At 37.2% G+C, this 13,981-nt stretch overlaps 1 protein-coding gene across 5 annotated transcripts in view; it reads left to right on the forward strand.

The window, feature by feature from the left end:
- The window catches only part of SCAPER (S-phase cyclin A associated protein in the ER), a 166,049-nt gene that overhangs the window by 77,987 nt on the left and 74,081 nt on the right, over window positions 1–13,981 (forward strand). For all 5 annotated transcript variants that reach the window (XM_055805663.1, XM_055805669.1, XM_055805684.1 and 2 more), the window contains exons 22-23: window positions 3,380–3,445; window positions 12,862–12,988. In XM_055805663.1, the coding sequence (XP_055661638.1) occupies window positions 3,380–3,445; window positions 12,862–12,988 (193 nt within the window). The remainder of the gene's footprint in view (window positions 1–3,379; window positions 3,446–12,861; window positions 12,989–13,981) is intronic.

A 13,981-nucleotide genomic window follows, 5' to 3' on the forward strand; every position in this document is an offset into this window, starting at 1 on the left:
GTTTCTGATTGTTTTCCTCTTTGGATGAGCAAATCCACTATCTGGATACCACATTAGAAGAACACATTGTTGAAATTGGATACTATTTTATTCCAGGTTTCTAATTGCTTAAGCTGCAGAGTTACTCATATTACCTGTTGATTTAATGCAGTTATTGGGTCCAAGTTTAATTCTTTCTCAAGAGCTGCTTCTGTTGAATTTAGTTGAAGATTTGTCAGACCTAGGAATATGAGCTCAAATGATAATTTGTTATTGGCACTGATAGTTGAAAAACTTTCTCAGAACATTTTGAATTTGTATGTGTCAGACTGCTGGGTGAGTCAGCACATGCGTCATCAAAAATTACAATTAAAACAGTAACAAAAGGGCATCATTTTACAAAGGTGATACAAAGGTTGAAAAATACAGTGAAAGTTTAAAAATCTGAGAGGAGTTATATTGGCAAGATATGTTCATTAAGCTTGGTTTTAGTTTTAAAGGGTAACTAAACTTTTTAATAGGATTACTGTCCTTGAAGATAACAGAGTTAAATTGATGATTTTGTCTTGAGTCTTCTAATGTTAACTCAGAAGACTTACTAATAAAAATGTCCAGTAGCAATATAAAGCAGAGGTTGTTCCACAGAATTTCAAACAAAAAATTGATGAGGGGGAGAAAAACCCACATCCATTTGGGAAATTAATTTTAGCCATGCAAGTCTTGCCGGTCTTCTACAGTTACTATAATTGACACTTGAGTAATAGTAATAGGCATAGTAATGACAAATACTGCCTGGATGTTCCTGCATTTTAGCTTATTACTGGTGAGGCGGGGAGGTTTTCCATGTTCAGAAAAAGAAAGAAGACTATCGTAAGTTATGTGGCTAAAGTAGTTAAAGCAATAACCTCAGAATTACAATGTGAAATACTGAATAATGTAGGTAATGTCTGCTAAGTTTCAGCCCAACAGTCTGGACAGTACTACCACCAGATGGCTGGGAGTTTACGGCTCAAAATCAGCTCAAAACTTAGGTGGAATACATAGTTAAACTACTTTAATTTATCGCGAATGCTTTGAAGGTGAAGAGAATTTTATGTTGATAATTCACATATAGTTTCACAGCTGTTAGCAGATTATCTACAAACCGTATTTTAGTACATACTTGCAAGTGTTCCCCTTCTCCAGAAAGTGTAATAGTTATAACAAATCCCTTGTACCTTAAGACTTGAAATTATACATTCATTTTGGTTTCTAGAAAGCTGTGATATCTTAAACATGAAAAAAATTAGTAACTGCATCCAGAGAGTTTCCTGTTGCTCTCCTGAGTTTTTAGATCTTAAATCAGTATTACAGTATCAAAGCAATGAAGGGCAAAGGTGAATGAGGGGACAAATTGTGATCAATGGGTTGTTAGATATGTTGAGAAGTTTTGTTAGTCTTATTAATTATATTTATAACCCTAAGCCATTAAACTGGTGCTATAGTAACAACTGATATATAGCTAAGTAAATTATCTCAGGTTAACATGTATGTGCTGCTAGCAGAAGACTACTTTGGTACCTGCACAGCAGAAGGAAGCTTGATAAAAGCTAACCTCAAGCAGTAAAGATGTAGTTACCAACTAGGAGGTATGTACAGTTGAGAAATTCTTTGCAGTGGATTTAAAGCACTCCAGTCATGTTCATTTAGTAACAGATATTTTAGGTAATCATTTACGTTTGACTGACTTGTCTGTACAGAACTCAAAGCTGAAATGTGTTGTTTCTGGCTAAGAGGCAGGAATGAAGGCAAAAGGTTAATAAAGGAATCTCACCTTCATGTTTTAATACTAAATTCAGTTGTGATTAATAGCTTTATTAATGATCCACAAATCAGAGGTAGTGGTAATGTAAAAATATTTGCCTGTAGCATAGGTTGTATGGATGAAGCAAGCAATTTGAGTAGGGTTGGAAAGCTTGGTCCACATAGGTGAACAGAAAATAGATTTATGTGAGAGAAATAATAGGAACTAAAAAATATTTTATTTTTTCTTGCAGTGCAGCAATGAAACACATTTCCCATTGGAAGCCGTTGTCAAAATCTTAGATTTGAAAAAAACAAAACCAAAAAACCCACAATTGGACATTTGTAAAGTTGGCAAGAATGCCAACTGACAGCAGTTAAATATTCAGAATACCTTGAAAATTAATAGGAAACACCATTGTTATGGTTGAAAGTTGCCCTGAGTCATATCTTTTTTCTACTTCTGTCCTCGGGGGCTTCTGGCACTTCCCTCTGGGGCTTGTTATGGTGCTCTTGGTAGAGATGGGTGGATTGCATACATAATCACAGGTTTAGTCCATCGTGGCAGTTAACTGTACACACCCCCGAAGGAAACTTTTTCTGAAGAATTTTCCAAGCCATTAATGATGTTGTCCCTTGTTATCTGGGAACACGACCTTCAGAGGTTTGAACAGCGTATCTCCCTGAAGTCCCTAGAGATCTATGTTGCATCTGTGAAGTCTTCATTTCAGAATAGTAATTGAAAGGGCAATTTTAACAGATCAGATGTTTTTAATGGCTGAATGCTTTTACTGCCTGCTGGATGTTTCTTCATCTCAGGGCTCTGTGTCTGAGAACTGAATTTTTATGCATTACTGTAGTGTCTGGATTAGTTTTACTTTGTGTTGTGTATATGTTGTTAAAAAAAAGGCTACAGGATTACCACCGTAAATCCTGTTTTGCTTGATGAGCTTGTCACGATTTTCATGTGTTGGCACAGGCTGACTGAAGTCAAAACAAGCAGTGGAAAAGTGTCTTGTCTCTGGCTTCCTACTTTTTGGCACATGGCCAGTCTAAATAATACTTTTAAGGGAGTAAAGAGATTTGTGTTTCTGTTTCCAGCAGTAAAGCAGTCATTTGAGTGGAAGTATTTACGTCTATGCTGTATGACTAACAAGGTTCATTATGTTACAATACAGTCATTAGTTACATAAAAAATACTCCTGTACCTGTAAATATTAACAAATTATATGCTAATTATAATTTCTATGATGTAGCGATCTTCTGGTCTGCACTACCTTGTCTAAATAACTAATATTTTCATCAGGTGAATGTGATAATTCTATAATAAGCAGTAGGTTACTGCAGTTTTGTGTACATTGCTTGTTCCATTTTCTACCATTTGGAAAGTCAAATATACCATTTGTGTACTGGTGTTATTCTAAAGTAGTAATCTTAATTATAAATTGTTAATGGTCAGTAGTTAAGCATCAGTATGGATCATGACAGGGCAGAATTGACAGAAATGCTGTATGTTACTATGAAAGACAAAAACCCCAAAGGTTAGAATTATCTCACTGGTATTACATATTGTACAGTGTAGACAATTGTCAATAATAATTAATATTTTCTCCTTCAGGGCAAAGGAATATGAGAGTTTGATGGAAGCAAAAAATGCTGTCTCTGATTCCCCGTTTAAAGCCAAGTAAGCATTTAACTTTATATATTTTAGACAACACTTTTTGCCCCCCCGGTCTGTAGCAGAAGTGCTTCTGAAATTTCCAGTGGAGCAGATGTCGTAAGGTTCTCACTCAGTATGGTATTGCCATCTTGAATTACAAATCACTTTCTCATACAGAAGGTCAGATATTACAAATGCAGTTTTTTCTGAGGGCACTGAATATCTTAAACCATGTAAGATGCAATAGTAAAGAGAACATACGTTCATCCTTTTCTTACCTAGAAACAAGAAGGTTCTAGCTTTGTACTTCAAGACCGGTGGTGAAAATTCAGCACTGGAATTCTGGGACTGAAAATCTTATGTTTGGCCTCCATTTGGTCAGAAACAAAGGTTCATATGGTGAAAGCACAGCTATTTTATTGCACAGATGTCTTAATCTGGCATTGAGCTTTTTGAAGAGTAGACGTCCTTATTTTCTAGGATAACGCACAGATGAAAACAGTTGGATACTGAGATTAAAACAAGCCCTGTTATCACTGAAAAATTCCTCCTCCTTATTTTGAAACTGAAAATCGCTCAGCCTTTGCTTTCTAAGTCCATTGAAACTGGTTGGCAAAAGATGCAGAATATTTGGATTTCCAAAAAGCTTTTGATAAGGTCTATCACGAAAAATGAAAAAACCCCACCTATGTAACTGTAGCATAAGTGGAAATCAGTGTAAAAAATTGAAAAGAAGTGGAGTATATATGATCAGTCCTTGCAGAATAGAGAGGTTACTGGTAGAGTTCTGCAGTCCTATGATGATCAGTGTATTCATAAGTACCTTGGAAAGAGGGCAGGCAGTGAGGTGACATAGTTTGATGGTGATGCAAAGATATTCAGGATAGTAGGGACAAGAGCTGATAACGGTAATTTTGAAGAGAGTGAGTGACTTGGCAGTAAAATGTCAGGCAGGTGAAATCCAGTGTATATTATATTAAATGCTACACACCTTGAGGGGGAAGGCAGAACTCAATTACATCTTCTCATATAAAGCATGGGCTTTGAACTTAGAGAAGCGATAGGTAGTTCCAAGAAAATACCAGCACAGCACTTTTAGCAGTTAAAGGAAATCCTTTGTTAGAACCATTTAGTAAGGAGCAAAAGCAGAACAAAGAATGTAATTATCTACAAATTCCTGGGTCATCTATATCTTTTGAATACTATGTGCAGTTCTGTTTCGTTGTCTCAGAAATGATATGCTAAAATTGTTAAAGGTTTCAGAGAAGACAGGAAAGGAAAACAGTAATAATATGTGGCATAACTTCTGTGTTAGGAAAAGTAAAGTAGCAGTTCTCATTCTGGAGAAAAATGGGAGGAAGTTTTAATGGGGCTATGTTACAGCAATGTACAAGGTCAAGAATGGCATGGAAAAGATGAGTGTTGCTTGTTTACTGTCTGTCCTGGTAGCAGAATGAGGGGGCACAGAATGAAGGTGGAGCTACCTTCAAAGGAAACCAAAGTCTGGTTCTTAATGTGATGTGCAATTAGGTGTATGGAACTCATTGACAGGCACCATGCAGATGCTGACAGTTCACCTGCATTAGTGCAGTTCTAGGATGCTACATCCAGCCCAAGAGATCCCTAAGGTGAAAGTGGGCAAAGAAACAGATTAGTAAATTCTCTGTATTTTCCCGAGACATCAATTTATAGTTTGGTGTTCAACAGAATAGTGGGCACATGGTATGCCTCTCTTGTAGCTGTGCTCACAAAGTCTGTAGCAGGTCAGTCGAGAGGCTGGAGTCAAAAACCTTCATCCTGAAATTACAACTTTCTGGGTTAGTGATACTTGTCTTCAGACTGAGTTAATAACCTGTACCAGGTCCTGTATGTTTTGTGGGTGCTTTCATCACTCATAGATTGCTGGTACACTTCATTTTTTAGAGGTTACTGTTAGTTAAGATATTCAGCTCCTTGTTGTTAGACTTCCTTGGTTGTATATACAGCTAGCCTGTATGCGGTATCTTTTACATGATCTTTTCAATAGTTTGAAAACCTGTTGCTAAATCTTAGTATATATGTTAAATGATAAAAATCCATCACTGAGGTTTAACATAAGAAAACGAAGCATCTCCACCAGATGGCACACCTGCGTAAACACATTGAGGAAGGAGTTTTGGTTTTGGCTTCATTTCTTAATAATCAGCACTTCAATTTTCAAGATTAATTTTGTGGCAGATTAAGACTAGCTTCTGTGTTTTGTTTTCCTTTACTACCAGAAAATAAAAAATTAGAATCTAGTTGTCAGAAAGTAGAAATATGTGCATTTGAGTGATTCTGAAAATATTGATAACCTGTAGCGTTTGAGTGATTCTGAAAATATTGATAACCTGTACTGCTTTCATTTTAAATTTCTTTCTGACTTCTGATTATCAGTGATGTAATTTGGTCAATTGTGTCTCAATTGCAGTGAAAAAGACACTTGGAATTTTTTTTTTTTTTTTTAATCTCTTGATTGAATTCAGACTTTACAATTTTTATTTCTCTTAGCAAAATGGCAAGTGTGCGTTCAGGCAGAATCTTCTGTTCCATCTGCTTTCCCATTTTCTTCCTCTGTTGCCTCTGTTAGGGCTGTACCATTTTAGATATGAACTAGTGTGAATGGCCACTGTGTAGCTCGCTTTCCTTAAACATCATCTGGGAGATTTCTTTTGCAGTCTTCATGTAGAAACCTAGTGATCTAGCAGATGCTTACATCTAAATTTTTAAAACATAGTTTCATATATCATAGTTGTTGTTTGCAAAATGACACAACTTTTTACTTACCGTAAGGGCTCAAATGTTTGCGAGTCTCTTTGAGATCAAGGTAGCAGGTGGAAGCTCAAGTCTGAACGGACTTTTTGAGAAGAAAGAGAGGGCTGTCAGTTAAAGGAAAGCCTCGTTTATTTCTATTAAGATTTGTTTACTTTACACAATATGTAATACAAAATGGAAGAAGGATAGGAGGGGTAGTTTTACCTCTTTCTGTAAGGAAAAGAATGAAAGGGCAAGGCATTTCATGAGGCAAGAGTTTTAGCCCAGACCATATCTGCTTCCATGGAGAAACATATTCTTAATAAAGGAAAAACTAATAGGAAAATACCTTTTTAACAAAACTAAGTTACAGGATCCTACTTATCCAAGAACAGTAGGAAGAAGAATCAGCTGAGAGAAGCAAACAGTAGATCTCCACTGAAACACTGTTACGCTGGGAAGCTATGAAAATAGACTCCTGTCTTTTTAGCCAGGACACGGCGCGCTGTGCTGTGGGCTGGTACTACTGCCACTGTGCCTGGCTGCGCGGGAGCCAGCTCTTGCCAATACAAGGAGTCTTTAACAGTTCCCAGGAGATCTGTGAAGTTACTGAGAGAAGTCATATCACAGAACAAAGGGGTAAAAATTGACAGTGCTGAAGGTGGTGTTTGTATCAAAACAAATGCCAATACTTCTTATTTATCCTAAAGGAAGGACTGAGGTGTTCAGGCTGGAGTAGAAGTATACTAATGAACAGAAAACACTTTTTCATTTTGTGAGCTACGGAATTTAAAAATGAAAATGATTTTTTAAGGTTCCATTTAAAATGTGGCACAGTCGGTAGGTTTGTTTATTTGCTTAACAGAAGCAAATGCATTTTAGAATGAAATCATTAAATATAACTTTCTTTAATGCTTCAGTGCTTATGCCGCATTTCTTTACTCCTCTCCCCCCCAGTTTGATTGTGTCTTTGCAAACAACTAAAACCATTTATGGAATGCAATTTCTTATCTGATTTTAGTTCTTAGTCATGTTGTCAGTTGTTGCAGAGGAAAGACAGAACCCAGAATTAGTCTTTGGCAGGTAAAAAGCCTTTTTAGATCCCCTTTAAGATTAATCCACCTTAATATTATGAGACCACTGATTTCATGCTGCAGCTGATAGATTGTTTCAGTAGTTCTTACTAGTTTAAGGTTTGCGGATTTATAAAACCTTTTGCACTAAGGAAGCACTGATCCAGGTGCTTTCTAAGCTTTACATTGGTAATACACTAATATCAATAAGCAGACAAGGTTTATCCTGCTTTGATAGACACGGTATGTATACCTTTTTCAGTTTGAGTACTGAATCTGATTCCTGGGAGGGGTTGTAAATCCCTCCAAGTACTTCTTTTTTTAGAAGATGTGTGGAACAGATCTTTTTTGTTAGTATCTATTAGAAAAATCGTGTACCTTAATGGGGTGGGGGGATAATTTGAAATACTGCCTTATCTGGTAGGTATTTTCCTCTCTGAACTATTTGATCTGGTGAGAGGAACTTTCAAGGAAAAGGGCTACAGACCTTCTCACCTGGGAGCAGCCAGGCTGTTGCTCCTGGCCTCTCTCCGCTGTGCGTTAACTGGTTAGTCACTGGTGGCACTTGGGTAATCTTATAAATGGTGGTGGACTCTTGGTGGTTTTGTAGTGTTAATTCATACTCTCTGGGAACTGATCTGAATGTAATTATTTAGTGTCCAGTCTGTTAAGTTAGCCTGTCAGTAGGTGTGTTGGTGATGGCTCTTTCTGTTTGCAGTGTTCTCAGATGTTCATTACAGCACATTTTTAGAAGGGAAGGAAAATGTTTACATAAAGTTCGTGTTATTTATGTCTATTTAGCATCTTCAGTTCAAAGCCCGTATAGTTCAGTGTTGCAGCAATCTACAGGTAGCAAAGCGTTATTTGTCATTCTTTAATACAACATGAAAACCAAGGTAATGAAAGATTGCCATATGCCTAAAGGGAGTTCGGAGGATTGCAGGGCGGAGAATTTAACCCCCTAATGTAATACTTTAGCTAGTCTCTCTCCTCATGCAAGAAGGAGTTGTTTTCTTTGTTTGTTTGTTGTTGTTGTTGTTTATTACCCTCTTTTTAAACTATGTAAATGCACACTTCAGATAGTATGGAAATGGGAAAAACTATTATCCTGAAAAAAGTCTGCAGCACAAAAAGAGGAGAGTTAAGAACGGAAAAATTATTTCCTCTAAGAGTCTGCTGGAGAAGAGATCCAGTTTGTTCTTGCAGAGGCCTAAACCTAAATGCCTTTAACAACACAGTTTGTTCTTGTTTTCATTATGGTATATCAGTGCATTCGCTGATGAACCATATAAACTTACCTTGTAGGTTTTCCTGGTGTAGTAGGGCTAGGGTCCTGTTGGAGTAGTTATAAGATATTCCATCAAAATACTGGTTGATGGGAAAAAGAATATCAGATAATTTCTGAAGCTGGAAGTATTTGTGCAAAAGTTACTTTCCAAACAGCTGTGTGAACTATAGAAGAGCCAAAGCGTAAATAAAACAAAATTCAACTAAACTTTAAAAAAAGGTAAATACTTGCTTTATGATTGGGTGGGTGATAGATTTAATCTTCAGAGAATTGCTAGAGCATTCTTACAGGAATTCAAATAAATAATTTCAGAAAATAATCTTTATAGAATTTTTTCATAATTTTTCAGATGGTTTCCATTTCGAAAACCGAAGGAGGTGTGTGAAGCTGCAGATTTAGATGTTTAATGTCTAGCAGTGTTTGGGACTGTGTCAAGATGTAGACTGGTGTTTTCCAGTGTGTACCTAGAGCAATCGGAGTACGCCACATGTGCCACTATGTATATTAATTTTACTGCAAGGGGTCAAACTGCAGGCGGTACAGAACAGTGCAGGGACTGTGTGTTGCTTTTCAGGGGATACAGCGTAACTCCACTTCGGGCTGGGCAGGAACACCACAGGCTTTCTCAGTTCTCTCCAGGCACAGGCTGCACTGGGAAGAATTGGGGCTGTGTGTCCGGCTGGCACCCGGCCGCCCTCGGCAGGAGCATGCAGGAGAGGTAACCTCTCCTTCCACACAGGAACTGCTCAGAATCCAGCGCTCTGCCCAACTGTACTAATCCTTCCTTGCATGCGTTCAGAGTACAGCCAAGAAATCACGGATTTAAATGTGGAAGTGCTGAAATAAATTGATGTTGCTATTTCAAGACTTTTTTTTTCTAGAGATAAAATGTAGCCTATAAATATTAACAGATCTTTTTCCTTTAGCCTATAAAATATTTTAAACCTGCTAAAAATATTTAGCCCATGCTAAAAATAAACCCTTAATTCACACAGTTTTTTAATTTTGTTTCCATATTTGCCATATAAACCTTTAATATGAATATCCCCATTTTCCCAATTGCAGTGCAAAAAGATCAGATAATGTATTTGTGTTTGCTGAAGGTACCGTTTATTAAGGTTTATGTTATAGTAACATTCCAAGACCAATCAGCGCCTTATGTCATTTCTGGTATTTTGTCTGCATTCTGAATTATGTTTGTGGGCAATGCTAAAGTCTTAATTAGTGAGATGTAAATAACTTCAGATAAAAAGACATTAACTTTAACTTTCCCTTTTATTTAGCCCAGTAAATTTTCATTTATTTATCATTCCCTCTATGGCATAGTAAGCATTGGAGGAATGCAGATTCAGAGACAGAAGATTAAATAATCGTCTTGAATTGTTTGGATTTGCACTCAACAGTATTTCCACGTAGTCACTGGATCAGTTGTTATTAACCATGCTTTATTAATCTACATAATATAGATAGTTTGCATACAAAGAGTGTACAAGGAGTACAGTATGTACAAAGAGTTCTCTCTTTCCAAATCCGTTCATAGCAATGTTAAATTCTATATTCAAGCACAAGTCATCTTGCATAGATTTCTAGTCCTTTGAAACGGTCCTAAAATTATTCTTATTTCTTGACACTGCCAAGAAGTCAGTATAAAGGATATTAAATTAAAATAATTTCTCCAGGGTTCACTGTGTGGGAGAAGGGAGTTTTTATTTCCTTCTCTTCCCCATGTGATCACATAGCATACATTACGCTTTTTTTGGCAGAAAACCAACAACATACAGTAGGGTATGAGGATGTAATAGGTAATTTTTTTAATGTGGGAGAACTGAAAATTTATTCTTTGTGTGCCTTACGGTATGATGCTGAACACACACTTAGAAAGTTTGAATTTTGGTAAACGTGTCCAGAAAGACTTTTAGAAAAAAAGGAAAGTTGGAAGTCTTTCCATGTTAACATGTTGTACAACTTGTTTTTGGCTTTTTTCTTGAACTGAGGACAGAGACTGGATGTGATGCATAACTTACATAGCATCTTTATAGGCTGAAAAGAAAGGGGATTTGTCCACAGAAGTAACAATGTAATATGATTATTTTCTATTTGAGTCTTTGTGAGGTAGTGTTTTAATAAACCTTACACGTTTTGTATGCTGATGCCTGATATAGATTAGGAGCGTCCCTTTCTTTGGCCTCTGTGGTTAATCCTGGTTGAATTCCATTCCTCTGATGTTAAATGAAGCAAATGGAAACCCGTCTTGCTGTCTTCTGTTAGATGAAGTTACAATATTGTGTGGTGGGGTTTTTTTCAGTGCTTTATATATGCTTTAATCATGGAATTTGGGTAGATGTTTCAAAGAGAGGTCTTTTTTGCTTAAGGTGCTAGGATATTGCCGAGGCAATAGCTATTCTACATCCTGTTCTGTGAGAATACCTGAAATACTGTGCTTCTGGATCATCTTTCTGGACTGCAGCAATTCAGCTTTTCATTGGTGCTGATCCACTCCTTATGCTCAGCAGTTAATGGTCATCTGATTTACTGTCCAAGTCCTGCAGTTACTTGTGTTTTGGCTTTTAATTTTCTTTCCCAATTTAGCTCATGGCTTACTGAGACAGAGGTTTCCTCCAACCTCATTTTCCACAGAGGAAATAACAGTGCGGAAAATCTCATCGGGACATAATCTCCCTTTATTTTTCTTGTCATAGAAAAATCCTGGTTGAATGTTAGTGGATTCAGCTGGCCAGACAATAAGAAGTCCAAAACTCCAAATTATGCAAATTGTTTTTATTTATACTTTAAAAGCATATACATATTTTTGAGAGTGTCTTGAAAGCTTTTAACAAAGCTCTTAATTTTTTCATAGAGAAGATTCAGAGTGCTTGTTTCCTATCGATTAACTGGAAACTGTCTATTCTTGCCCTAAATTAATATTCTGATTCTTTTTTTTTTAATTTTATTTTTGATACATGTGAATATTGTGGTACATTCCCTGGCCATTCTGTCTCCTTTCTCTCCTCTCAGTGACCAGTTAATGTAATTTTCTCCTTGCCATTACTCTGTGGTCACGTTGTGAATGCTTTCTGGGCCTTTTGTACTGACCTCCCATTTTATGATAAGCATTGATACTCTTGCCCTCTCTTTTCCTTCCGATAGAGATGTGTTTGCACCTAGTCACAACAGTGTTTCTCTCACTCATCCTGCTCATTTACCAGCTTTGTCCCACTTTCAGTACAGGTTGCTTGATAGCCAGTCATTAAGAGCATGCAGTAGCAGATGCTACGGCAGTGATTGACAAACACATAGCAAAAGTACTGAACGATAACTTCCTCCCTGCTTCTCTCGGTCTCCAGTTAAAGGACTCTTTAACATTGGTACCATCTGCCTTAATGTGTCTGCAGATGCAGGAGTCTACATCTGAGCTAGTTAGTGACTTCACATTCACAGCAAAGAAGGATAAACTCTAAGTGTGTTTTGACTGCTTTATTTTAGACCTTCGGGTGAGATGAATAGTACCTTGGAACTGCATATTCCTCCTCACTACCTAGCAGGAGAGCGTAGCTGAATAGCCCAGATGTAGATGCGTAAAACTGAAACGAATCCTAACCCACATGTGTCTTCATCTCTCGCACCTCTACATTTTGGCTTCATTACTGACCCTCATTAATAAAATGCCCTTTTCTGAGGTGGTCTGCAAAACTACTACTTTTCACTTATTCAGTAACCCTAAGGAGCCATTTCTTTTATGATCCCTGTAAGAAACAAGCCAAGTGGCCTTCCCTTATTCATCTCAAGAGCAAACTACTCGGCTGAGTGGGCAGAAAGGATTGTATGGTGGTAGAAAAGTAGGATGAAACCATGTTGAAAATGAAGATGGCAGAAACTAGCAGGATAAACTGGAGGGAGAATAGGGATATTACTGAACAGCAACAGAAATAAACATGTAGCTGATGAAGAAACACCTTTATGGCTGTACTGTTCACACTATGGACTTGGCAGTCATGGATTAATGGTTGAACTTGATCTCAAAGGTCATTTCCAACTGAAACCAAATGATTCTGTGATTCTGTCTTTCTATTTCTGTGTCTTTTCCCTGAAAAAGCAAATAGTGAAATGTCATAGACATTCTCAAGCTATCTCCTTTCTGTATTGCATATTTTACATGCTGTTCCATATAGATGGTAGTAATACTTTTACACAGATTTTCTTGATTGCTTTATTGAAATTCAGTAAGCAGTTTCATTACAAAGATGAAAGTTTACATGATAGGAGAGTTCTTGCTTTAACTGTTCTTTGTTTTCTGTTTAATGTTGAAGGTTACAGCGATTAGCAAAAGACCTTTCAAAGCACCTCCAAATGCAGGATAGCTGTTTATTGGGGAGCAACAAGGTTTCTGCTTTGGACAGAACTTTAGGAGAGATCTCTCGTATTCTGGAAAAAGAGGTATTGTGATTGTTACTGTGTAACTTACAATTAACCTATAAACTGTGTTGCCCTCAAATGTCATCAGTTTGGATTTGGGAATGTTTTAAACATGGGTTGATGAATGCATGACCACTGTGTAACAAGTGATGTCTGCTACGACGCTTCTCTGTGGTGGTTGCAGCAGTGGATGCTTGTATTTAGACATCAAAGTTTATATAGATAGTTTTGCAGAAGTGCTGAAAACCCGCTTGACTGATGCTAGATCATCTGGATAATGACAAACTGTACTTTTGCTTTATTTTCATTAAGATTGTTTTTAACCTGGGCCGTTTCAGTCATCTAGTTTATAGTGCATACCCATGAACAGCTTTTTACAGGGGGCCAAAACAGCTAGCAGACAACAGAGGAAAGAACTGGAGCCAGCTTTGCTGTCACAGTCACCATGTTGTGGTGTTATGGCTGAGTTTTGAAGGAGCACAAATCTGTTCAGTTTTCCCAGGATACAACAAAGCCAGTGTGTCTTTGATGGAGAATGAACGTATGATGTCTATAATACATATGGGATATTTCTGTGTTTCAAATTTTTTTAAAGTTCTATGTTTGTAGAACATTGTTCCGGTGTGTGGTAAATGTTGGATTTTTTTAATTGATAGCATAGCATTTGCATCTTTTTTTTTTACGGATTCATCATGGTCAGTCTGCTGCCACAGTGCTTTGTGTCTTGTAATGCGGTTTTTTTGGTCCATTAGGACCACGGTATTTGAGTTTTCAGCTGGAACATTGTGTTCTGTTCTCTCTAACCATTAGAAAATAGTTCTCTTTCGTATCTATGATCAAGAAATCAAGAAGAATAGTTCTGGGAGAAACCAAATGAATGGAATCTGAGGAGGGTGTTGCATCGTTGTGGTTCAGGATTGGAATCTGTAAAGATGAGAGCTCTGATGCTTTTCACAGCTTAGTCAATGCGGAACACGATTGCTAATAGTGTATGTTTTTAAATACTGAACGCTG

This window comes from Falco peregrinus, chromosome 1 (genome assembly GCF_023634155.1).
Source record: "Falco peregrinus isolate bFalPer1 chromosome 1, bFalPer1.pri, whole genome shotgun sequence".
Taxonomy (NCBI): Eukaryota; Metazoa; Chordata; class Aves; order Falconiformes; family Falconidae; genus Falco; species Falco peregrinus.